At 41.0% G+C, this 26849-nt stretch overlaps 1 protein-coding gene across 12 annotated transcripts in view; it reads right to left on the reverse strand.

Moving 5' to 3' along the window:
* Positions 1 to 26849, reverse strand: part of SYNE1 (spectrin repeat containing nuclear envelope protein 1) — a 501907-nt gene that overhangs the window by 60162 nt on the left and 414896 nt on the right. For all 12 annotated transcript variants that reach the window (XM_073337684.2, XM_073337695.2, XM_073337685.2 and 9 more), the window contains 11 exons: positions 22447 to 22580; positions 22074 to 22278; positions 18496 to 18678; positions 16693 to 16839; positions 15114 to 15268; positions 9435 to 9582; positions 7638 to 7732; positions 7015 to 7249; positions 5937 to 6131; positions 1803 to 1928; positions 244 to 399 (listed from right to left, as the gene is read on the reverse strand). In XM_073337684.2, the coding sequence (XP_073193785.2) occupies positions 244 to 399; positions 1803 to 1928; positions 5937 to 6131; positions 7015 to 7249; positions 7638 to 7732; positions 9435 to 9582; positions 15114 to 15268; positions 16693 to 16839; positions 18496 to 18678; positions 22074 to 22278; positions 22447 to 22580 (1779 nt within the window). The remainder of the gene's footprint in view (positions 1 to 243; positions 400 to 1802; positions 1929 to 5936; positions 6132 to 7014; positions 7250 to 7637; positions 7733 to 9434; positions 9583 to 15113; positions 15269 to 16692; positions 16840 to 18495; positions 18679 to 22073; positions 22279 to 22446; positions 22581 to 26849) is intronic.

Here is a 26849-nt window from a genome sequence, read left to right on the forward strand (position 1 = left end):
GGGTGCTGGAGACAGGAACACTTCTTAAGCTGTTTTCAGTTAAGCCTGCAGTTTGTGGGCTGTAGTTCAGACCTGTGTTTGTAGCAGGCTAGTGTGTCTGGCTCAAACCAGGCAGGGTTCTGAAGTCCCAAGCCGCCAGGGAAAATGGGCTCAGAGGTAGTCTCGGCACATCAGGTAGCAATTCCCATGGGGGTTTCTGTGCTCACTAGTCACAGTCACATCCAAGTTCAGGGTCACATTTACCTGGTGGCACAGCTCCTCCCATTGCCTGTGCAGCAGCTCAATGCGCTCGCTGAGGATCGAGATATCATCAGCACTGATGTAGGTAGCTAGAGTCTCCTTCAGCAGTGTCAGATGCGCAAGGTCATACGTCCACCCTTCAACCGCATTTTCTAGCTCCTGGTTTAAAAAAAAATGCATGAAAAATATCAACCTCTTTATGCGACTAGAAGTTTGTCAATAGTTTTATTATACAAAGTTGTCTTTACTTGTTAACCATAGGCACTGGCATTAAAGTCCTATTGTATCTAGCAAACCAAGTCTGTTAACAGAGCCAGTATTTAGATGGAGAGTTACAACTATATTAAAAGCATTATTTATAATAGATCACCAGTAAGACAGCATTATTTTTTCAGAGTTAGAAGGGAGGTCCCATTGTTACTAAAACTGATACAGCGAGATACATCAGCCCTTAAACAAGTAGAAATGGGTCTAAACTAAAATCCCAGAGTCTAACTTCTCCAAAGTTCAGGGCTATCTGGACTCAAGATTTTGGTTTGGGCCCATCTCTAGTGACCACCCTTTGCAGTCTGCACCACGTTTACCCTCTGATTTTAAGAAAGGAAGAATGAGATTGGGATTCCCAGTTTGTTTCTAACTTGCAACTAATAAAGGATAAAAGTTTGTGACCAACAATTATCCTGAGTAGGAGTAAAGAGCATTGAAATGACATGGGTTTAAAATCTATGAACTTTTACTTGTCTCATCTAAAAGAATCATGCAGTAAGAACTTCTAAACTAAAAAGAACCACCAATACTTAGCACTTTTAAAGCTTTTTATGGGCCTAATTCTGATCCAATTTATTTTGGTTTTGCCTAATGTAACCTAATTTACACCAATGTGAGATTAGAGACAGGCCCTATATTTTCCAAGTGCTGTACAAACATTAATCAGTGCCGTGCTAACGCTATTTAACGAACGGATGCACAAAATGTGCATGCAGACACAAACAGAAAATTGCACATGCAGTAATTATGGGCTGCTGGTCTATATAGTCAGTAATGTCAAGGCTTAGAATCATAGAATATCAGGGTTGGAAGGGACCCCAGAAGGTCATCTAGTCCAACCCCCTGCTCAAAGCAGGACCAATTCCCAGTTAAATCATCCCAGCCAGGGCTTTGTCAAGCCTGACCTTAAAAACCTCTAAGGAAGGAGATTCTACCACCTCCCTAGGTAACGCATTCCAGTGTTTCACCACCCTCTTAGTGAAAAAGTTTTTCCTAATATCCAATCTAAACCTCCCCCACTGCAACTTGAGACCATTACTCCTCGTTCTGTCATCTGCTACCATTGAGAACAGTCTAGAGCCATCCTCTTTGGAACCCCCTTTCAGGTAGTTGAAAGCAGCTATCAAATCCCCCCTCATTCTTCTCTTCTGCAGGCTAAACAAGCCCAGCTCCCTCAGCCTCTCCTCATAACTCATGTGTTCCAGTCCCCTAATCATTTTTGTTGCTTATGATGGCTGAAGATGTTACAAGACAAGCAAATTGCAGATCAGATGGGGCTCAACAGAGTGCTTTACCTTGCAACGAATCTGCTCCGTATGCAGCTCATCATGGTGATCTGGCAATGGCTGAGAAAGCTTTTTCTTGAAGGATCTTAGTTTCTCCAGGGAGTCTGCTACGCCCTTTTCACATTTTTCCCAGTCCTCAGAGCAGAACAATTATTATTAGACTTCATTCCAGATTGGGGGGGGGGGGGGAGTGGAAAGAGGCTTATCATGGTGAATCATTCAAGCTGACTAAATAATCATGGAATCATATGACTGAAAGAGACCTCGAGAGGTCATCTAGTCCAGTCCCCTGTACTCATGGCACCAATACCAACAAGCAGTGAGGATATCTGCAGAATAGGATGTCCCCATAAGCCCTTTTTATATAATATTCAAGTCTCAGAGTCTGGATGGCATGCACCAGTAGAGCATATTGTCTATTGGGCTGTGCTTCAGTGCTAGCAGCAGGCAAAACTAAACCCCTTCTATTACCACAGAGTCCTTAAGGTCTGATTTTGACCTTGCAATGTTGCTTCTCTCTGCCAAAAAGGGTTCCATGAGTCCCCTTAGGAATGATTGCATTAGGCAACCCATTGTACTTTGAAGAAGTAATCCCATTCAGCCTACTAAAATCCTAGTAGACAACAGCTGACATACATAAATACTGCAGGAATTGACCAGACTAAAGAACTCAGAGGAGTACAGTTATAAGTTTCTTTTGCAGAATGTCAGTTGTACGATACTAGAGAGGCCAGGATTTAGCTTCACAAATTCCTTCTTACGGTAGCAGATAAAAGTGAAAAAAAAACCCCCAAACAGTTAAGTATACAGAGAAGACCCCAGCTGATTTCTCCCTTGAAGTGGTATGATTCCATTTCTGTACAATTTTTTGGGTGCGAGTTTCAGCATAAGAAAAAGTTCTGCTGTCACATTAGCTTTCAAAAATAATAAAAAAAGACTTTGCAGTCATAGACTATAAGTTTCCTTCCAGTTAAAGATTTTCGACCATCTTCAGATGATGTAGTAAGCAGGAGGAAAGCAAATGCATCATTCCAACAAAAAGCACAGACTCAGTTAACATTTCAGTGTCAGGGCTATTTCTAAATATCACATAATTAATAAACTAGATACATGCTCTGTAAAGTTGCATGTGCAAGTTGTTGAATGCATTAGACCTTGCTGTTTTCAACAGTGAAATGCATGAAAAAGAAAGCCTTCCGAGTTCATGTTGATGGATTTTACTTACAGTGCCACTTGTTTATAGCTGTTTAGCCAAAATTTCTCACAAGTGGCATAAGTTACCATGCATGTATTTTTACTGGAGTTTTTGATGCACACTTTTAACTACCTAAAGATTCAAGTTCTGAAATGTAAGGCACCACTCATCTTTAATAAGAACTTCCATTGCCACTGCTGACATTTCTGTTGTCTTAATGAGGTCATAACTATGGTGGATAAAAATCAATGATTTTTGTATTCAAATTAATTTTTTATTTAAATCATAGTAAGTTTTTCTTTTTAAAAATGAACCGGTTTAAAATGAAATCTGAATTTAATACAAAATATGTGAAGGCCTATACTTATCATAATCTCTTAAAACATTTAAATAAAAAAATTGTTTTGTATGTTTAATTAAATCCCAGTTACCATCCTAATGCAGACTGACACAAAACATGAGCAAAAGTTAATTATATAGTTAATAAGCAATATATCATTCAGTATTTTCGTACATACTAAAATATACAGAAGATGTGTGTATGTTCTGGTCTCCTGAGGTGTCCAAATGCTCTATACTGTCTGATCATCCATGTGAGCTCCCTAGCCTAACAGGAAGGCATCTGAAATTATTGTATCGTCAGGTGTGGGGGATGCTAGAAGATGACAGGGATAGTGGCCTAATCCATGAGGGAAGTATTAGAAGGGATATATTTTGATTTTAATAAGACTTTTGACAGTCCCACATCACATTCTCATAAACAAACTAAGGAAATGCAGTCTAGATGAATTTACTATAAGGTGGGTGCACGACTGGTTGAAAGACAATACTCATCAATGGTTCATGGTCAAACTTGGAGGATGTACCTAGTGAGGTCCCACGGGAGTTGTTAGGATATAGATATTCAGGCCTGTCTGCAAAGGCTTGTACTTTAAGAATTTAGGTGTATTCTTATCACTTGGCTAGTTATAGAGGTATAAAAGAAAGAATCAAAATCACTGTCTGCTGGTGTAAGGGCCTTCTCTTACCGTGACATCTGAGGCCCTGTTCTTAGGCTAAGGCCTTTGGCTAAGCAACAGAGGCAGCCATAAGCTGGGAAGCGAACGCTCACATCCTCACATTCCAAACTAGTCACATTGAAATAAGGTGCTATTGGGCTGTTAGGAATACAATCCTGTCCTGATAGTGTCTATCACCTCCAGAGAAAGGGAAGTGCCTAGAAAATGTAAAAGGAAACTTAGTTTGATAGCATCCTGTCTGGCAAGAACTCACTTATTAATAGCTGGGATGTGAAATCCTCATTTCTGTATTGTTTTGTCATTATAGTTCCCACTTTGCTATTGTTTGTCTGTATAATCTCTGTCTGGTTCTGTGATTGTTTCTGTCTGCTGTATAATTAATTTTGCTAGGTGTAAACTAATTAAGGTGGTGGGATATAATTGGTTACATAATCATGTTAGGATTGGTTAGTTAAATTTCAGGAACATGATTGGTTAAGGTATAGCAAAGCAGAACTCAAGTTTTACTATATAGTCTGCAGTCAATCAGGAAGTAGGGGTGTGGGGATGGGCATGCAGGTGGGGGAAATGGGAACAGGGAATGGGGGTAAGGAAATTGGAATCATGTTTTGCTAAAAAGGGGAAATGGGAACAGGGAATGGGGTGGGGAAATTGGAATCATGTTTTGCTAAGGGCAGGAATGGGAACAGGGACACAGGTGTAAGGCTCTGTGGTGTCAGAGCTGGGAAGGAGGATACTAAGGAAGGAAACCGGAATCATGTTTGCTGGAAGTTCACCCCAATAAACATCGGATTGTTTGCACCTTTGGACTTCAGGTATTGTTGCTCTCTGTTCATGCGAGAAGGACCAGGGAGGTAAGTGGGTGAAGGAATAAGCCCCCTAACAGGGGTCAGTCTTGGGTCTAGTACAACTCAGTATTTTCATTAATGACTTGGTTAATGGAGTGGAGAGCATGCTTATAAACTTTGGGGTTAACACCAAGCTGGGAGGAGATGCAAACACTTTGGGACACAGGTCCAGATTTCAAAATGAGCTTGACAAACTGGAAAACAGGTCAGAATGCAACAAAATGAATTTAAAGAAAGACAAGTGCAAAGTATTTAACTTGGGAAGGAAAAATCACATGCACAACTACAAAATGGGGAATAACTGGGTAGGTTGTAGTACTGCTGAAAAAAGATCTGTGGGTTATAGTGGATCACAGATTGAATGAGAGTCAACAATGTGCTTCAGTTGCAAAAATATTTCATCATCATCCATGGGAATTTAATGACATGCCCCATTTCCATTCATAAAATAGATGCAAGAGATGTGGCTAAATTCCAGTCTATCAAGTTGAGTGCTTACATTGGGTTTAGCATGCATTTTGGAGATTGCTTAAATTAAAACATGTTTTAATGGTCTCTCCTCCAAGATCTAAGAAATTTGTCTTAAACAACGAGTAGTCAAGATGCTGGAGAGAAAACTAGATGACTTGGTGGCTAGGTAAGTCCATACACTGGCATTTGAGTTGAAAGGGGAGATTTGCAATATTTGTAATACAATGTATATGAGGAATGACTAATCATAATGTTGCAAAATAAAATGCACATTCTTTCTGCAATGTTCACTAAAAGTATCAGTATAAAATTTAATACATATATAGACCTTTACACATCAGTGCTGCGCAAACACTAACTAGTAAATATTCACAATAGTCACCTGAGAGGGAAGTATTATTACTCCTCTTTTATAAATGCGTAAAATGAGGCAGTGTAGTTAAATGACTTGCCCATGTTTATACAGTGAGCGAGTGGCAAAGCAAGATTTAATACACAGGAATTCCTGATGCCAAGGCCTGTGATCATTCCTCTTAATTACACTTCTTCACTATGCCATAACAATTAGTGTGTGTGGTTTTGTGCCTACTCATACAGCACGTGCACTTACTTTCAGTAGGAAGGTGAGCTGTTTCTTCTGTTGCTCAAGACGAACGGTGGCTAATTTCCAGCGCTCCTGAATTTCCGTGAGTTCTGTCTGCAGGGCTGTTTCCGCTCCACTGTCAGCAGAGAGCAGCAGCTGCTTCCCAGCTTCCACAGTTAAAATGTAGCTCCCTTGTTGCCGCAGGAGAACTTTTTCCCTAAGCTGCAAAGAGCCAATGATCTGTTAGCCTCTTGTTTTTAATCCTAGTGGGTTGTGATGTGTTAGTGTCCCTATAGCCAACATCGGTAAAATACATTTTTCTTTGCTACATGAGGGACCGTAGCTTAGATACAGTGGGTTGCTACCCAAATGCATAAAGCTACCATTTCACAGTTCAATCAGTAGGTCACTAGACAGAAGGTTTTGTCTCTTCATCCCCAGTGCATAAAGAGCTTTTGAGGGTGGCGGGGATGAGAAAACTTACTTTCCCTCCCCCCCACCTCCACCTGAGTAGTTCAGAAACTCTGCAAGGGAGAAGCTCCTCTCTTCTGACTTCTCCTGTGAAGAGCACAGCAGGCATGCAATGTGCATCAACACTGTTATTTTCAGCCCTGCAAATTCCAAGCTAATAAGTGGATTTGTCTGACTTTGCACAAAGATGGACAGCATGAGAGATCAAGGCCTTCTAATCATTATCTTAAGTTCTGGTGTGTCTTTAAGACCAAAGACTAATTAAAACAAACATATAGGAGCACATACAACCTTCACTGGGAGGTCAGGTGTGAATCAAGGAAATAAACAGGTGACTGGGTGAAAGGAAATCCTCAGCTGTTGCTTACATAGTCTTTGTTAAACACTATGTCACTGGGATTTTTTTAGATCTATAAATCCAGCTTTCCTTCTTTCTGAGGTATGCTACTAAGTCTATTCTCTACTCTGAAAAATGACTATGTCCAATATTTCTCTTGCTGGACTCCACTGACCTTTGACTATTGTAATTAATTCGATTCTAGCACACTTTTAAGATAAACAAAACCTCTTTCAACTAAACATTAAAGCACATGAGAAAAGGACTATAAAACTGTTTTTCACATATTGGCCATACCTGCGCTTCATCCAGCAGGGCTCTGGCTTGCTGCAGTGGAATAGGAACACCACCCAGTCCACTCACTGGCTGATAGGACACTTCCACCAGCCATTTGCGTAGTTTCTCTGCCATCTCTCTGTAACGCTGCCATTGGTGGATCTGGCTGTCAATAATTCCCCTCCTCTGCTGTGCCCTGCGAATCACTCCTTGCCATTGATTACTGAGCAGTGTCAGTTTCAGATTAAACTCATCCCTATTTGAGAACAAACAAACAATACCCTGAGTAAGAATTGTATCCTTGATCCATTTCTTTAGTAAATGAAAAGCTGAAAAATGTATGTTTTCGGACAGCTATCTATAAAGTCCTAGTAGAAAGGGATGCACTACTCTTTCATACGGCCACTAACATTCAACTGGGATCTAAAACTACCACTTTTCAGGACAATAGCCAATCGGTACCTTGGCTGCTTTCTAGCACACTTCTGCGACTTCCACCTACCCTCTGCCTGTTTGGCTTTATATGGTGTTCTCCTCAATGTCGGCACCATATTCCTTCTTTTCTGTTTGGCAATTACCTAGCACATAGCATGTGTTACCACACATAAATAAATAAATAAATAAACAAGCACACTAGTGTCTACCTGTCATCCACCTGTCCTTGCTCTAGTAGGTGTTGCCCATCAATGATGATTGAATGTAAAATCTGCTGGCGACTGAACATCTCTGCCTGGAACAGCTATTATAAAAGAGACAGAAGTGGTTTCAAAGCAAAGGTCTCAAAGGATTTCACTTCTTCTGCCATCACTGGCAAAAATTTCACTTCTCATTTAATTTACTCAAGGCTGAATCATGGTCCAGGTGAGCTCAATGGGAGTTTTGGTATCAACTTCAATGAGAATGGGATTAAGCCCTCAGTCTTGGGGAGGAGGAGGGAGGAGTAATTATTCTTCCCAGGAATGGAATTTTTTACTGTACATAAAAGCTAAACAAATTCAACAGAACCTAGGCATCCTTTGGAGATAATACTGTGATTGACAGCATGTTTTAAACACAAGGTGTATGAGGAATTTAGAATCTTGTGGTTCAGGAGTATTTGTGCACTTCTCATTTTCTGAAATGTTTTTAAATATAAATATGTTATAGTTCTTTGCTTTGTGAAGTCAGGTATCTGCATGCAGAATTTTTGAACCAAAACCTTGTACAAACTTAACAACATTGTAAGACAATTTTACATTGCTGATAAACCCTCTTTGACAGAGGTGCATAGCTGCATGGTGACATTGAAAATGTATTAGCTACTTTTTTAGTTTTATACTAATCAGATTAAAAATTTGGATTTTTTTAAAGTTTTTAGTAGAAATACTGGGCCAGATCTTCAGCTGGAGTGAATCACCATAACTCTGCTTAAGTCAATGGAGTTGTGCAGATTTACACCAGCTGAGCATATGGTCCATTGTGTGATTATTTTAAAATATATTTTTCAGGACTCAAGGAGAAAAAAAGACAACGCTCAAGTGATTTAGGAGCCAAAATCCCATTTTCAAAAGTGACTTAGGCACTTACAAGCCCTAAGTCTTAATCAAAGTCAATAGGATTTGGGCCCCTAAATACCTAAGTTACTATTGAAAATTTGTTTAGGCTCCTAAGTCACTTAGTTCCAGATTTTAAAAGGTATTTAAGTACCTACTTCTCATGGGAGTTAGGTGCCTAAATATCTTCAAAAATCTGGGCCTTAGATCCTTTTGAATTTTTTTACCTAATATATCTTACAACTTTTCAGTAGAGAAGAATGGTGCTTTCTGATATCTTTGCAGAATTTTTCTGACAGTATTGTTGGGGATGTATAGGAATCTGAGGTAGAGAATGTTTTATGTTAAAACACATATACGCACACTGTTTCTATGTTTAATCCACGTAAAAAACTAGTATCAATTTTGTTACAGGTATGTATGTGGAATAGAAAGGACTTTATCACCTAATCATCTTGTTATTGCCAAAACAGGGCTGTGGGCCTGAGAATTTCAGAAAGGCAACTAAGAAACTAGTAGTTAATACATTTACAGAAGTTCCCATCATCTCAGTCTCAGCCCAGGAAGCTAATTGGGTAGGACAGGGGGATGAGGATGGAACAGGGGAGCAATGGGAACTAAGAGCGTGTTGGGAGATTAAAGGACTGGGAACTGATGCAGCAAACACTGCAGATGAGGATAATGGGATGTCAAATGGAAGACACAACCCTGTGAAATTACAGGATGATTGAAAACTTGATTTTTATACACAGAAAATATATATGGGCCACAGATTGCACATCACTGGTCTATATTTTTATATATTCACTTGCTTAAATTATTAAGGTACAATATTCTCAGTGAGGATATAACAGAGGTAGCTTATTTCAGGATACAGTCTCTCCATGAAGTCTGTTTGTTATAACTTGCCTCGTGTGCCCTCTGTTGCTCCAACAAACTCTGGTAGTTTCCTGAAATCTCTGCAGCCAGTTTCTGCTCAGTCTGAACCAGAAATTCCATCCAACTCTCACATTTCTCCAGAAAGGTCTGGTGTTGCAGCAAGAAAGACTGCAGCTTACTAAAAGGATGAAAGGTCAATTCATTAATGCCTCCAACTCACACAAAATAAAATGACAATGGTTTTCCAGGGAGCCATTACAATTCTGGCTGCAATAGATTTTCCATCACAAACCTACACACTGCCTTATCCTAGGAGGCTGTTTGATCCTCCCACCCTTTTCGCCCATTTGTTTAGTCTACATGTAAACAAAAACAGTATCATTTAAAACGTCAACTTGTGTTCATAAACAAATAATCACCATAACTTTTCTTTTGGTAGAATTCCCTTTGCCTCTTAGCTCAATATATAGAGGCCCAAGCTCATTATAACTTTATAACAATGCCTGAAGTCATGTCTACACTTAAAAGGGTTTGCCAGTAGAGATCTACCAGCAGAGCTATACCTCCCCAGTGGAGAGACAGCTCACACGGTAAAAAAAGTTCTTCTGATGATATAACTTAAACCAAGTCCCTGAATGGAATACCAAAATAGGATAACTGCATCTATACTAACTGGGCTTTTTGCCAGGAGAATTGGGTCTACACTAGGGCTTTTGCCAGCATACCTATATTGTTTAGGGGTGTGATTTTTCACTCTCCTCATCTATACAACTGCTGACAAAACTTTTGAGTGTAGACGAAACCCTAGTTGTGATCCCAAAGGAGAGTAGCATCAGTTAATACAATATTGGTAACATAAAAAGGCCTGAGCTACATTTAAGTTTTACTGGCACAGCCACATTGATTGGGGATGTGATTTTTTTTTAAGCAACATAAATATACTGGCAAAAGCCAGGGTGTAAATGCAGTGATGCTGGAACAACTGTACTTATATCAGCATAGTTTATGCTGGTTTCAGAGAAAAGTATAAGAACTTTTATACTGATATAACTACATCCACACAAGAAACTTTTGCCAATATAGCTATACACAGGAAGACATGGGCTTTAGGAAGCCTGCTCCTAAGTGACCAGAGGAGCTAGCAAACAGGAGTGGCTATTGGGGGAGTTTTGCAAGGGAGTTTAAGATACATGTAACATTCCTTAAACTTCTTTAAACTTAAGCCACAAAAAAACCCCTGATAAAAACAAAACCTCAACAAAGGAATTAACTTCAGGAGTAAAAAGAGAATGCAGGCAGCGGTCCAGCAACAGAGTAGGGGCTATCTAGTTTATTGCACTCAATGCATCATTTATGATTACCTGCCCTATGGATGGGTGGCATATGTGCGCATTGGGTGCAAATAGCTCCTAGTCCTCAGAGACCGTGTACGGGCTTTGGAGACCAGAGGGCTGAGTTGGAGGAGCTAAGGGAGACATTGGTACATAGATGAGACTTTCTGGGACACAGTAGAATGGTCCCACCCCATGTCTGACAGCTTCTGTGCTGTTGAGGATGAAAGTCTCAGGGAAGAAGAACAACCAACCGGAGCAGAGGGAAATGATCCCATAGTTGGGACCCTCCTTCCAGATGATGTTACGGTATCCTCTCACACTGAGGATACCTCTCTGGGGGAAGGAACTCCAGTTATTAGGAAGAGACAGGTATTAGTAATGGGCGATTCGATCATTAGAAACATAGATAGCTGGGTTTGCGATGACTTGAGACATCTAGATAGATTTAAGTGTAGTGCTGGGGAGGAGCTGGTGGTCATGATACATGTAGATAAGAATGACATAGGGAAGGATAGGAGAGAGGTCCTGGAGGCAAAATGTAGGCTGCTAGGTAACAGATTGAAGTCCAGAGCCTCCATGGTAGCATTCCCTGAAATACTTCCAGTTCCACGTGCAGGCAGAACTGCAGGGTCTCAATGCGTGGATGAGATGATGATGTAGGGAGGAAGGGTTTAGATGTATTAGGAACTTTTGGGAAATGGGGAGCCTACACAGGAAGGATGGGCTCCACCTAAACCAAAATGGAACCAGATTGCTGGTACTTAAAATTAAAAAGGCTGTATAGGAGTTTTTAAACTAAGGGCTGGGGGAAAGCCGAAAGGTGTGGAGGAGCATGTGATTCGGACAGAGACATCCCTTTGGGGAGGATCTACTAATGGAGATTCTCTAGGGCCTAGTAAGGAGGAGAGGATGGAAGATGATAAAATACAGGTAGGATCTGAATAGAAATAGTCAAATGAAAAAAAGTCCCATTCCATTACATTATGTAAGAGCAGACAACTAAAAAGTGACAAGTTTTTAAAGTACTTATATATAAATATTCTATAAGTCTAAATAATAAGATGGGTGAACTAGAGTGCCTCGTATTAAATGAAGATATTGATATAATAGGCAACACAGAAACTTGGTGGAATGAGGATAATCAGTAGGACACAGTAATACCAGGGTACAAAATATATCGGAAGGACAGAACAGGTAGTGCTGGTGGGAGAGTGGCACTATATGTGAAAGAAAGCATAGAATGAAATGAAGTAAAAATCTTAAATGAACCAAACTGTACCACAGAATCTCTACGGATAGTAATTCCATGCTCGAATAATATAGCAGTAGGGACATACTACCGACCGCCTGACCAGGATCGTGATAGTGACTGTGAAATGCTCAGGGAGATTAGAGAAGCTATTAAAATAAAAAACTCAATAATAATGGGGGATTTCAACTGTCCCCATATTGACTGGGTACATGTCACCTCAGGACGGGATGCAGAGATAAAGTTTCTTGACACCTTAAATGACTGCTTCTTGGAGCAGCTAGTCCTGGAACCCACAAGAGGAGAGGCAATTCTTGATTTAGTCCTAAGTGGGAGCACAGGGTCAGGTCCAAGAGGTGAATATAGCTGGACCCTTTGGTAATAGTGACCAAAATATAGTTAAATTTAACATCCCTGTGGTGGGGAAAACACCACAGCGGCCCAACACTGTAGCATTTAATTTCAGAAATGGGAACTACACAAAAATGAAGTTAATTAAACTAAAATTAAAAGGTACAGCTCCAAAAGTAAAAACCCTGCAAGCTGCATGGAAACTTTTTAAAGACACCATAATAGAGGCTCAACTTAAATGTATACCCCAAATTAAAAAACATAGAAGAGAACCAAAAAAGAGCCACCATGGTTAACAACAAAGTAAAAGAAGCAGTGAGAGGCAAAAAGGCATCCTTTAAAAAGTGGAAGTTAAATCCTACTGAGGAAAATAGAAAGGAGCATAAACTCTGGCAAATGAAGTATATAAATATAATTAGGAAATCCAAAAAGGAATTTGAAGAACAGCTAGCCAAAGACTCAAAAAGTAATAGTAAATTTTTTTAAAGTACATCAGAAGCAGGAAGCCTGCTAAACAACTATTGGGGCAACTGGACGATTGAGATGCTAAAGGAGTACTCAAGGATGATAAGAAAAGGAGTACTTGTGGTACCTTAGAGACTAACCAATTTATTTGAGCATAAGCTTTCGTGAACTACAGCTCACTTCATCGGAAGCTTATGCTCAGATAAATTGGTTACTCTCTAAGGTGCCACAAGTACTTCTTTTCTTTTTGCGAATACAGACTAACACGGCTGTTACTCTGAAGGATGATAAGGCCATTGTGGAGAAATTAAATGAATTCTTTGCATCGGTCTTCATGGTTGAGAATGTGAGGGAGATTCCCAAACCCGAGCCATTCTTTTTAGGTGACAAATCTGAGGAACTGTCCCAGATTGAGGTGTCATTAGAGGAGGTTTTGGAACAAACTGATAAATTAAACAGTAATAAGTCACCAGTACTAGATGGTATTCATCCAAGAGTTCTGAAGGAACTCAAATGTGAAATTGCAGAACTACTAACTGTAGTCTGTAACCTATCATCTAAATCTGCTTCTGTACCAAATGACTGGAGGATAGCTAATGTGATGCCAATTTTTAAAGAGGAATCCAGAGGTGACCCTAGCATTTACAGGCCAGTAAGCCTGACTTCAGTACTAGGCAAACTGGTTGAAACTATAGTAAAGAACAAAATTGTCAGACACATTGATTAACATAATTTGTTGGGGAATAGTCAACATGGTTTTTGTAAAGGGAAATCATGCCTCAGCAATCTACTAGAATTCTTTGAGGGGGTCAACAAGCACATGGACAAAGGGGATCCAGTGGATATTGTGTATTTAGATTTTCAGAAAGCCTTTGACAAGTCCCTCATCAAAGGCTATTAAACAAAGTAAGCTGTCATAGGCTAAGAGGGAAGGTCCTCTCATGGACTGGTAACTGGTTACAAGATAGGAAACAAGGGGTAGGAATAAATGGTCAGTTTTCAAAATGGAGAGAGGTAAATAGTGGTGTCCCCTAAGGATCAGTCCTATTCAACATATTCATAAATTATCTGGAAAAAGGAGTAAACAGTGAGGTGGCAAAATTTGCAGATGATACAAAACTACTCAAGATAGTTAAGTCCCAGGCAGACTGCGAAGAGCTACAAAAGGATCTCTCAAAACTGGCTGACAGGGCAACAAAATGGAAGATGAAATTCAATGTTGATAAATGCAAAGTAATGTACATTGGAAAACATAATCCCGACTACATATAAAATGACAGGGTCTAAATTAGCTGTTACCACTCAAAAGAGAGATCTTGGAGTAATTGTGGATGGTTCTCTGAAAACATCCAGTCAATGTGCAGTGGCAGTCAAAAACAAACAGAATGTTGGGAATCATTAAGAAAAGGATAGATAATAAGGCAGAAAATATCATATTGCCTGTATGTAAATCCATGGTCCACCCACATCTTGAATATTGCATGCAGATGTGGTTGCCCCATCTCAAAAAAGAGCAACAAAAATTATTAGGGGTATTGACAAAAAAGAAAAGGAGTACTTGTGGCACCTTAGAGACTAACCAATTTATTTGAGCATAAACTTTCGTGAGCAACAGCTCACTTCATCGGATGCATTGAGTGTCTGCCATATGAGGAGATATTAATAACACTGGGACTTTTCATCTTGGAAAAGAGGTGACTAAGGAGGGATATGATAGAGGTCTATAAAATCATGATTGATGTGGAGAAAGTAAATAGGGAAGTGTTATTTATTCCTTCATATAATACAAGAACTAGGGTCATGAAATGAAACTAATAGGCAGCAGGTTTAAAAACAAACAAAAGGAAGTATTTTTTCACACAATGCACAGTCAACCCTGTGGAATTCCTTGCCAAAGGATGTTGTGAAGGCCAAGACTATAACAGGGTTCAAAAAAGAACTAGATAAATTCATGGAGGATAGATCCATCAATGGCTATTAGCCAAGATGGGCAGGGATGGTGTCCCTAGTCTCTGTTTGCCAGAAGCTGGGAATGGATGACAGGGCTGGATCACTTGGTGATTACCTGTTCTGTTCATTCTCTCTTGGGCATCTGGCATTGGCCACTGTCCGAAGACAGGATACTAGGCTAGATGGACATCTGGTCTGATCCAGTATGGTCGTTCTTATGTTCTTACTGGTTTTGCTACACCAGCAAAATTCACATAGTGCAGGCAAAGCCAAAGTTTCACATGCCATGCATTAAACTGCCTTTTACAGCTCAGAATGACTAGCACAGAGTAATATACATGTCCTTTTAGCTGACCCAACCTGAATCTTTCTGTCGTCTGAGATGAGATCATGCACCACCGCCTGTTCAGATTCTGCATCCGTTTGATTTCTTTATCATTCAGGGGTAGCCTGTAACCCAGCTCGTTCAGACGGTCCAAGTCTGGCGCCATGCTACTGAACTTTAACATCTGGCTCTGGAACAAGTGACAAAGAATATATGTAGCTATAGATAGAGAAATTCAGTAATTATCTTATTGAAATCTGAAAATTATGGGAAAGCTCCCAGTTGACAAATTTGGGATGGCTTGGATTGCCACCTTGTGGTAAGTGTTCTCCATTGTCAGGCAAGACACCTTTTCATGATCCTAGATCCTTGCAAAAGCAGGCATCTCTTCAAAGATAGTGCACTTAGCCTGTGAGAAGAAATGTCTTCTGCTGATCAGTACACCCAGCAATTAAGACATAGTGGAGAGAGGTTCTGTAGCTATTTCTGGTGGAAGGATAACAGCAGGGCTAAAATGGAGGAAATACTGGGTTTGCAGGGGAGGAGGAGTGTCATCAACTTTCTTTCAGGGATTTGTCCCTCACAGAAGTAAAAAGACATGAACAAGTGACCATATATATATAGTATAATACACATACACATTCACTTTAATTATTAAGATATTCAAAAATGAGTATATGAGAGAAATAACTTAATTCAGGGTATAGAAAATACCACTCCATAAAGTTCATTTGACTTAACTTGCCACTTGTGCAGATGTTAAGATAAATTTTAAAATGTGTAATACTTTCTAGAGTTGGTAACAGACCAAAAATCTGGATGTGCACACTCCTAAACTCGGGGAAGTTTGGATCTGGTCCTGAATTTCCAACGGAGTATTCTGGGAATCCTCTGTATAGTAAGCAGATTATCTATTAAGTTTCAAAGTGTGGTCATTCTCATGGGATCAGACTGTTAAACTCTGCACCATATTCAGGGATCATTGATGCATCTTGCATCTCTGTTGAAATGTTATATTTAGGCATTTATTTTCTTTCCTGATAGTATCCAGATATGAGAGGAGATGAGATACAGCACATAATATCCAGTTAGCTGTCCAAACGTTTGAAGGTTCAGTTTAGGGAAGCAGCCAAAGGTCTGGCTGTCCAAATCAATCTTATATGAACCTCTTGTATCTACAAAGCTTATGTGAACAGTCTTCCTGCTTCCAGGTAGGCCAGAAATAAAAGAATTTATTTTGTGGTACTTTATCTTTTCTACTTTCTGTGCCAGGCTCAGGAATTACAGAGGTTCAGGAATATGAAGAGAACAGAGACAAAAGAAAATGCACAAACTTTTCTAAACTTCTAAAACTGTTCAAGTTTGGAATGATGTTTTGGTACTTATTTTATTCCAACCAGTTTGCCCATCCAAATCCTTCTTACACTGAGGCACAAGGCAGGCAGTTAAGGATAGAATGCCAGAATTAACTTTTGGTTTTCTGTCTTTAGTGTGTGTATGTAAGGTCTTTAATGATAAGTGAATGCATATGTGGATTTTGTGCATATGCTATACTATACATGGATCACGCTGACCTCACAATTTCATGTCATACTGTCTATATTTGCCACTCACTTTGAGTTCTTCCATCCTATTCTGGATTGTAGAGAGGTCGGAAGAATGACTGGGGTCTTGTCCTTTCAACATTTCTTCAGCTTCTGTTATCCAGGCCTCCAGGTCTTCTAGGCTCTTAGCAAATGTCTCATAGTCTAGCACTCCAGTCTTAGGCACAAAAGAAAGTCCACAATTTAAAAGCTTAACATGAGGTCACATAATATTCATGTTTTTGCTCTGCTCCTCACTGCCCTTTCAGTCATTCTGATGCTCCAACTCCTATAACAGTAATTCTCACTGGTAGCAATGTGACTGCTTCTCCATAGTAGAACCAATATTTTTTGATTACAGAGGCAGTGGTACTGCCTCCATAGTAAAGGCTGTATTTGTTTTGAAAGTGAGGTTATAATTCTTTTGCTAGGCATGAAAACAAGAGTTGATTGTAATTTACACCATTTAGTCTATAAAGCACCAATTCAGCAAAGTACTTAGCACAGGCTTAACTTCAAGCACATGCACAATGAAGTCAATGGGATGAATAGAGGGCAACAGTAAACCTTTACTTTTCAAGAAAGTTGCAAGTAAATCAGTTCTGTTAGGCTTTCAAAGGAATTAACAATGTTTTTCAAAAAATTAGGGCTGGTTTCTAAAGCTTTGGAGATCCTTTACCATATAAATAGCTTTGTTGTAACATTTGAAACTCTGCATAAATGTAATTCTAAATAAAATCTCACACACATAGTAATTTAAAAAGAAAAATTCAACCCCCAAATTTCTTAGCTTTATCTTAATTTTAAGGTTTCAGGACTGAATGCTAAAACTGGAATGTTATTATTTTTAAAATAGTTAAGGTGTCTTGAGATAATTAAACTTCTCCCTTTATAAAACTGAATTGTCTGCTTAAGTAATACCGTTAATAAAAATCAATAGTAGTCACAGTTAAATTCTAGATTGCTATAAAAGCCCCTTTCTTTTTACTCTCTTATAAAATGGCATGCATGCTTGTTATTTTGTAGGTTTAACAAACCAAACTGGCAGTCTTATGAGCACTTTCTACAGCGCACAGCCATCTGGATCTAAGCTACTTCCCTGTACTTTTCCCATGCGTGTGTACTTATGCTGCACCGCTGTTGTGCTTTAAATCAGCAGAACTGGACATTTCCCATGCCATGGGCAACTGATCTACGATCACAGTTTCTTTACTGGTTTCAGAGTAACAGCCGTGTTAGTCTGTATTCGCAAAAAGAAAAGGAGTACTTGTGGCTGTACATATTTAACGTGGGATTTTCAAAAGCATTCAGCATTGGCCCTTTCCCACTGAAGTAAATGGTAACACTCTCACTGACTTCAGTGGGAAAAGAGCTAGATTAACGATGAATGCTTTTAAAAATCCAACCCTGGTTTCTCTACATGTTTACTGACTGTGAGGGACTCCTTGATATTTCCTAGCCCCTTATAGCTAAGTAGCAGCTGTGGATCAGGAGGATTAGCTCTATACAGTGACTGACTGTCATGTCCACAGTTACTACGGGGTTTCTAGCTTCCCATGATAAATTTCTGCCCCTCTTGCAAGGTTTGTTGTCCCTTTTTCAGCACTGGGATTCACCTTCCTAGTTTCCTACTATAGGTTTGGGCATGCTAGTTGAATTCTCCCACATTTAGTTGTGTACTACACATACTACATGGATCTCTAGGGAATACATGTGCAGATAATGCACCTTTCATGGGGTGTAATTTTCTGTGCAACTTTTGCTAGCTTAGTGTACACTTTTTCAGGTAGAATGGAATGATCAGGCGCAATGAATATAAGCAAGCTTTTCATACCTGAAGTATAGCCTTTTGCCTGATGAGAGCCTGCTCTAAGGCTGACAAGTTTTGGCTCAGGGAGAGTTGATCAGACTGAATAGCTGCTGCTGCAGACATCTCCACTTGTTGCTTAAGCTGCTCTCCAAGTTCATGGAGAACAAGCAGGGAATCCTGCACTGTCCCCAGGCATTTCAATAGATCCTGTAGTGAATAAAAGCTTAAAAATCACTCTGCTTCAAAACAATCTCAGCTGAGCTCTTGGGGTTCTCAAAATTTGCCATGTAACTCATGAAAAAAAGGATTACATTTAAACATAGATACTATTACATTCCACAAGAAAAGCCTTTAGTAACTCTTGATTGACCTCTGTAGCATGGAAAAGAACATATGTTTCAGTACATATATTCAAAGGATTGGAAAAGGAGTGACCGATGAGCTATTTACATGCAAATTTTGAGCACTGATCAGAAACACATGTGGAAAGCATCCATGTGCATCAGTTGATATGATGTCATTTCTAGCAGCAAAAATACCTCACCTTGGATCAGTATGTTCAGCTTTGACTGGAAACACCCACTCTTTAACTTAAGTAACCTAGCAGGAAGATTTTTTAAATCCATTTTTTTATGCTTAGTCTTCATGGCAAAAGCATGCCAAATGAGCACAGGAGGAAACAATCCTACTTTGGCATTTCTAGTTGTGAACCCAAGTGCCTGCAAAACCCACGAATGCAATTTTAGGTAGCAATTTTTTAATCTGTTTTGATAGCTTACACTAAACAGAATGAAAATGGCGAGGACCTATGTCACAGGGTGGCTTGTCTAGCTCTCTGTGCCAGAATAAGTGAACATAAGAGCAGCCATAGTGGGTCAGACCAAAGGTCCATCTAGCTCAATAGCCTGTCTTCCGACAGCGGTCAATGTCAGATGCTCCCCAGGGAATGAACAGAACAGGTAATCATCAAGTGATCCATCCCCTGTCGCTCATTCCCAGCTTCTGGCAAACAAAGTCTAGGGACACCGTCCCTGCCCATCCTGACTAATAGCCATTGATGGACCTATCCTTCATGATTTTATCTCGTTCTTTTTTGAACCCTGTTATAGTCTTGGCCTTCACATCCTCTGGCAAAGAGTTCCACAGGTTGACTATGTGTTGTGTGAAAAAATACTTCCTTTTGTTTGTTTAAAACCTGTTGCCTATTAATTTTATTTGGTGACCCCAACTTTTTGTATTATGAGAAGGAGTAAATAGCACTTCCTTATATACTTTCTCCATACCAGTCATGATTTTACAGACCTCAATCATATCCCCCCTTAGTCGTCTCTTTTCCAAGCTGAAAAGTCCTAGTTTTATTAATCTCTCCTCATACAGAGGCCATTCCGTATCCCTAATCATTTTTGTTGCCCTTTTCTGAACCTTTTCCAATTCCAATATATCTTTTTTCAGATGGGGCGACCACATCTGCATGCAGTATTCGAATGTGAGCGTACCATGGATTTATATAGAGGCAGTATGATATTTTCAGTCTTATCATCTATCCCTTTCTTAATGATTCCCAACATTCTGTTCACTTTTTTGACTGCCGCTGCACATTGAGTGGATGTTTTCAGAGAACAATCCACAATGACTCCAAGATCTCTTTCTTGAGTGGTAACAGCTAATATAGACCACATCATTTTGTATGTATAGTTGGGGTTATGTTTTCCAATGTGCATTACTTTGCATTTATCAACATTGAATTTCATCTTACATTTTGTTGCCCAGTCAGCCAGCTTTGTGAGATCCTTTTGTAGTTCTTCTGCCTGGGACTTAACTATCTTGAGTAGTTTTGTATCATCTGCAAATTTTGCCACCTCAATGTTTACCTCTTTTTCCAGATCATTACGAATAGGACTGGGCCCAGTACAGGTCCCTGGGGAACACCATTTACCTCTTTCCATTCTTAAAATGACCATTTATTCCTATCCATTGTTTCCTATCTTTTAACCAGTTACCAATCCATGAGAGGACCTTCACTTTTATCCCATGACTGCTTACTTTGCTTAACAGCCTTTGGTGAGGGACCTTGTCAAAAGCTTTCTGAAAATCTAAAGCTAGCAGTTTGGCCAATTAAGAGGGCCAATCAGTACCTGTGGCTATAAAGAATGGGAAGAATCAGAGAGGTTCCCTCAGTAAGTGAGTGAGGGTTGTCTTAGAGCTGGGTCATTCAGGAAAAGGGCAGGTGAGACCTATCAGATACCAGGTGGATGGCACAAGGTCCCAGAAGGAAGCTGTGGGAGGTTCCTGGGGAAAGCTGAAGGCAGGATAGCAGAAGAGGGATTTGCTGGGTGGCATCCCCAAGCCAGAGAGCTGATGGCAGGAGATCAGTGGAGGGGCTTACTTGCTGACAACTCCACACTAGAGAGGTGGGTCCAGGGAAGGATACTCCCCTGGTGAGGATGATCTCCCAGCAGAACAGCTGTGGTGTTTCCTGCTGGGAAGAGCAGGGTTGCACTCTAGTTGATAAGGCTGGGGTGGCTGTCCTGGCGGAGGAGCCTACATGTGGCAAACGGCACCAGACTGTGGTAAGGAAGGACTGCCCAAGGAGAGGGCGGGAGGGGGGTGCCTGCTGGGAAGAGCAGGGCTTTAAAGACTCTATCCAGCAGATGTGGGAGATGGACTATGTTTGGGACTTCTGTTGCAGATTCAGTGAGCTATGTTTTGGTAATAACCAGGTCTAAGAAGGGATATTATTAAAGCTGGAGAGCCTGAAGTGGAGTGACTGAGGTCTCTGAAAGAGTGAACTGAAGCTGACGTGCCTGTTGTGCCGGTACCTGATGCTGAGGGTGCTCCAGGAAACCTCTGTGACAACCTGCCTATCAAAGGCAGTGGTATAATGGGCTATCGTAACTCATAAATGAAGAAAGACATTTGTCCAAGTCTAGGAGGTAAATTGTACCTTTGCCATGAGATGTGGGTAAACTGGTGAAAGGGCAGAATCTTGAGATTTCAACAGAGTGCATGGTGTCCTTTCACAGTGAAAGAGAGGTGGGAAAAGATTTTGAACTTATCTCTTCTGTTCTGCCTGATGTATTTTCCAGTCTAGAGCATGTAGGCAAAATCATAGCAGCTGACCTTGCAATCCTCTCTCACGTGAGCACTCCCACTGAAATCAATGGGAATATTTGCCCAAGTAACTGTGACTTCGATAAGGAAAGACCAAAGGATTGGACCCAAAGATAGGTGCACACAGTAATTCAATTCATCTGTCTTTAGCATGGGCCTAGACCATACACAAAAATGTCTGAACTAACATTTAGGATGAGGAATGAAGTTTGTGTGAGAAAATCCGAGGAACCCAGGAGAATTCAGTACCATGAATTCCTGATTCAGGAAGGTGAAAGCCCCTTTGACCTTGTCCCATGGTAGAATCTGGGAAGGAAAGGCAAAGCCCACAGTTTAATGCCTGAAGGATTGTTTAGTGAAGAGAAAATATCTCCCCTACATAAAAATCTCAAACTATTTTGATTAGCCGGGATAAACAGTTTAGTATAGGAAATCCTGTTGTGATATTAGCCCATGCGATTGTGATAAAGCAGTGAGTTTACTGAACGTACATTGCAATCCTGAATCCAAGTAGTGACTTCTTCATCAGCTATGTCCTTGTTAGTGGCTGTCTTCAACAGCTCATTGGTTTGGTCCTCATGCTGCTGGACTGAGGAGGAGCACTGGCTGTAACAGTCTTTGTACTTCTGCCAGAGCTGAAGCAGGGCCTTACTGGAGTGTAGCTGCTCTGCAATCTCTTCCAGAAGGTTATTCCACCTGGCAGATATATCAAATGGATATGTCAAAGCATGTGAATTAATAGAGCTATACAGAAGAAGGCCTAAAGTAGCAATTATATACTGTTCATAGACAAAGAATTACACCTCTGTTTGCTCTGACAAGTAGACAATTTAACAAAGTTCAACACAAAAGCAGGCTTTGTACCTCACATTGACTTCTTTCAGAGTGTCAGAAAGTGTTTCAGTGACTGGTGGGTGACACTCTTTCAATAACTGGTTGGTCACTGAACCAAACTTCCGTAAGCTGTTCTCTTGTTTCTCCAACTCATCCTGCAGGCTCTGTAGAGAGAGAAAAAAGAAAAAAAATTGAGATCTACTCCATCCTGTAGAATATAAATTATTTTAATTTCACCATAAAAGTGCATTGAGTCATATGGCTTCATGAAATCAAGTTACATTTCTTATTTTTATACCTACAGTAATATACCTACAGCACATGCATTTCTTATTTTTATACCTACAGTTTTATACCTACAGCACATGCAGTGCTTGCAACCAAAAGACTGCACTATATGCTAGTGTATCAGAAATAAAAAGCAAAACTGACTGGAGGCTAACTACTGAAGAAACAATATTAAAATTGACTAGCCTATTTTCCACAGTCCAAGTGAGAGGAATGCACAAAAGCAAACTAACAGCACAAGTAGGGAAAAGTAAACCTTATTTTTAAAATTCTTTCGCTTATTAGTCTAGGATGTTCTTAGCAACACAAGGAAGTATGTTTTCAAAAGTATTGTTAACCTATTTATTTACATTGAGCAGAAGTTTAAACAAGTGCGGAATTCAAATCATTGCCAGGGGATCTCAAACTTTTTAAACAATGTGACCATGAGATGCTCTCTTTGTTAAGAGACTTCCCAACCCATCCTTTGACTCACGAACAGCTACAATAATTGCTTAAGGCTAGATCATGAGTTAACAATCTACCCTCAGCAATGGATAGTGCAGCCTGGGAAGGAACTTGTGACTAAGAGGAGATCTACAGGAACATTTAGAGCAATCTGGGGTGTAAGTCTATCCCACACCAGTATTCCACAGATTAACTCTTCACATGGACCCCGCTGACACACACTAACAGTCCATTTGTGTGCTTTGATATACCCTGCTTTGAAATGGGAGTAGATGAAAGTGCACTAAGGAACTGTTAGTGCATGGCAGCAGGGTCCACATGGAGAGTTAGTCTGCAACAGGCTAGTGAAGGATAGATTCACACCCCACCTTGCTGCAAACTAAATGTTTGCGTTGACAAGTCTTAAGGGTCTGTCTACCCTGCAATCACAGCTGTGACTGCAGCACATGTAGGCATAATTGAGCTAACTTTGTTCTAGCTAGCTTGCTAAAAACAGCAGTTAAGTTGTGGCAACACAGGAAGTGGCACTGGGTAGCCACCTGAGTATGTACCAGGGTACTGGTTGGACTCGTACTTGGGTCAGCTAGCCCATGTCACCACCCATGTTGCCATTTTTAGCACACTAGCTTGATCAAATCTATCTTGGCTATGCCTACATGTGCTGCAATCACACCTCCCGATAGCATAGCCTCAGATCCTCTCCCAGTCTCCCTGCTGCTTCAAGGAGGGTGTAAACTGGACTGGGTCTGTCTGCTGCTGGCTGTGTGGTGTGAAGGCGGGGTGGAGGTACAAGGGAGCTCTGCCCAGCCACTTCTTCCTGCCCACCCAAATAGGGAGAGGAGGATTGCAGTGCTTCTGCTGAGCCTATTTCCCTTCCAGTGCTGTGAGTGGCAGTACAGGCTGTCCCCTCAAAGTAGTAAGGTGGCACCTTGGGCCCACAAGCTGGGTCACAATCTGTCCCCAAAGAAAAAAAAAATCAAAAGTATTTATTGTTTTACTTGCTGCCTTTTATGAAACGTAATATCTGGGAACAAGGAAAAGAGGCAGCACCATTTGTCAGCTAGTGCTCTGTGGACCTCAGTTTGGGGGAATTGCAAATTTACACATATGCCATTTTCACCTTCACTTATATCCTTGAAACTTCACTGACACATGTATATACATCTACCTAGACTGCCAATTGTTGCAACGCTGTCAGCTTAAATTTGCCCCCAATTAACTATTAATAAAACACATTTTTAAATAAGTCATAAGACATAAGAAATGTTTCCATAATTATTTTTAATTCCAAAACCAACTGTTTTAAAACAAACATACTTCTGTGCTGGTAGTGTTTTCAATGATCATGTTTTTATTATGAGCTCATAATAGTTGATGTTTTTCATAAATCCTCTGCTGCTGGAGTCATCTGAGTATGTGAGAATCTCAGCTTCTGTTTTCTAAAAAGTGTAAGTTTCTAGCCCTCATGATTAAAAAGGAAAATTTGAAAATGTGACCCGAGTGTTCCCTAAAGACTCAGAAACCTGAAGGCAAATATAAAGGAGACTTTTTTTAAACCCTCATGACTTTTAAGCTAGTCTCATGGTTTTGAAAGTTTGGGGTTGGCAATACTGTGTTTGAAACCCATACACTGCACCACTGAAACCTGAAAGAGAAAAAAAAACACTTGCCTTTCTGTAACTTGTTCTTTGAGATGTGCTGCACATGTCAATTCCACTGTAGGTGTGTACATGCCCCATGCACAGTTGTCAGAGAACTTTTTCCCTCAGCAGTACCTGTCGAGGTAGCTCGAGCACCCTCAGTTGTCACATGCCACTGCACGTTGGTGTAAGAGAGTGGAGCTGCCCTGACTTCTCTCAGTTCCTTTGTACCAGACAGACTCCAACAGAGAGGGGAAGGAGGGCAAGTCGTGGAATGGACATGTACACCACATCTCAAAGAAGAACAGTTACAGAAAGGTACGTAACCTTCTTTTTGCCTTCAAGTGCTTACAAATGTCCATTCCACTGTAGGTGACTCACAAGCAGACAGACATGGAGGTGGGCTCAGAGTCTACCTAAACAGTGACTGTATGACAACCTGTCTGAAATAGACATCGTCCTTAGACTGAAATGGCATAATGAGAAGCAAAAGTGTAGGTTGATGACCAAGTCACTACTTTAAAAATTTCTATGATCAACACTTATGCCAAGAAAGCTGCCAAAGTTACCTATGCTCTAGGCAACCTCATACCTCTTAGAGGGGATGCAAGACCTCCTCTCAGCTCACTTTGCTGTAGGGAGTAGGGAGGACGTTGTTTGCCACAGCACCTTCACAGGATCCACAGCAGCTTCATTAATTGGCATGGCCACCCTGGTAAGGGCCGCCAATACCAGAACGTCCACCAACTTGAGGGAGCTTTCACATACCTCCTCTGCTTGAATGTTAAGAACAGAGGCCACCCTTCCTTCTCAATAGACCTTGATGAGGCCTCAGGTCCTCTTGTGGTGTTGAATATCTTGCTACCAACAGCATCATCTGGCGATTATCAAGAGGACACCACAGAATTCTGAGGTGGTGGCTGCTCCATGACTTGCGATGGGGACGCCACCCAAATGACTTCTGGCTGCTCAGTCCTGGAGAATAATGCTCTTGGTGCCGATGCTTCCAGAGCAGTCTCAATGACAAAGAACAAGAGAGCTGCAGGGAGGTCCTCGCGGAAGGAGGGATGCCCCAGGATGCCCACAACTGTCATTGATATGGGCCTGGGACCCAACCTTGACTGGGTTTTTGCTCCTCAGGAGGAGGAGGAGGCGGCGGCCAGTGCTGTGACTATTGTGTGACCCAAGGTCCCAAATCTCTGATGGAGGGTATGCACCCTGTTTCTGACAGGACACAGACAAATGCACCTCTGAGTCTGAAGAGGAAGAATCAGACATCCAACCTACGGGGAGAAGAACAAGTTGGGACTGGGAATAGGTTGCCTGGGGATGGTGGTACCAGGGATATCGTTGGAAGCTTGTCCTTCGACGGCACTGCCCTTTGTGGAAGCTTGGGACGTAGCAGTATGGTGAGTTCCTGACACAGAGAGGTAGGTGCTCCAGGCATCGGTACTAACAGCAAACTTTCTTGCACTGCTGGGGATACCGGTACTGAGAAGCTAAGCATGTCCTGTGGTTGCATACGTCTTCGGGGTGGTTGGGAGCAGCAATGAGTGATGGCTCTCCCACAGAGATCTTTCAGGGATGTTCTTGATGGACGTGGCACAGGCTCTGGAGGTGGCGATCCGTTTTTTTTTAGCTGTAGAGTGCTCCAGTGAGAGACTCTCCCCTGAATGTCTCTTAGAGTCTGTTTCTCTACGAGGCTTTGGCACCAACATGCCTGAGCAAGGTACTGAGCCTGAGGAGGGTCTAAGCCTTTTCTTTGGTATCGTGAATGGGACTGAGGAGCTGCTGACACCTCTGGTCTGCTCCAAACCTAGGCCAATGTACTTGGGGTGCTCTTCATGTGAGAAGAGTCTGATGGGGGATGAAGTGCTGCCTCCATGAGCAAATATTTGAGCCTTGCCACTTTAGCTTTCTTTAAGTGGGGCTTAAATTCCTTAGAAACGTGACAATTGTCACTTATGTGGGATTCTCCCAAATATTTCACACAGGCCGGGGGTGAGTTACTGACCAGCATAGACTAAGCACAAGCGCGGCAGGACTTAAAACCTGGTG

This window comes from Lepidochelys kempii, chromosome 3 (assembly GCF_965140285.1).
Source record: "Lepidochelys kempii isolate rLepKem1 chromosome 3, rLepKem1.hap1, whole genome shotgun sequence".
Taxonomy (NCBI): domain Eukaryota; kingdom Metazoa; phylum Chordata; order Testudines; family Cheloniidae; genus Lepidochelys; species Lepidochelys kempii.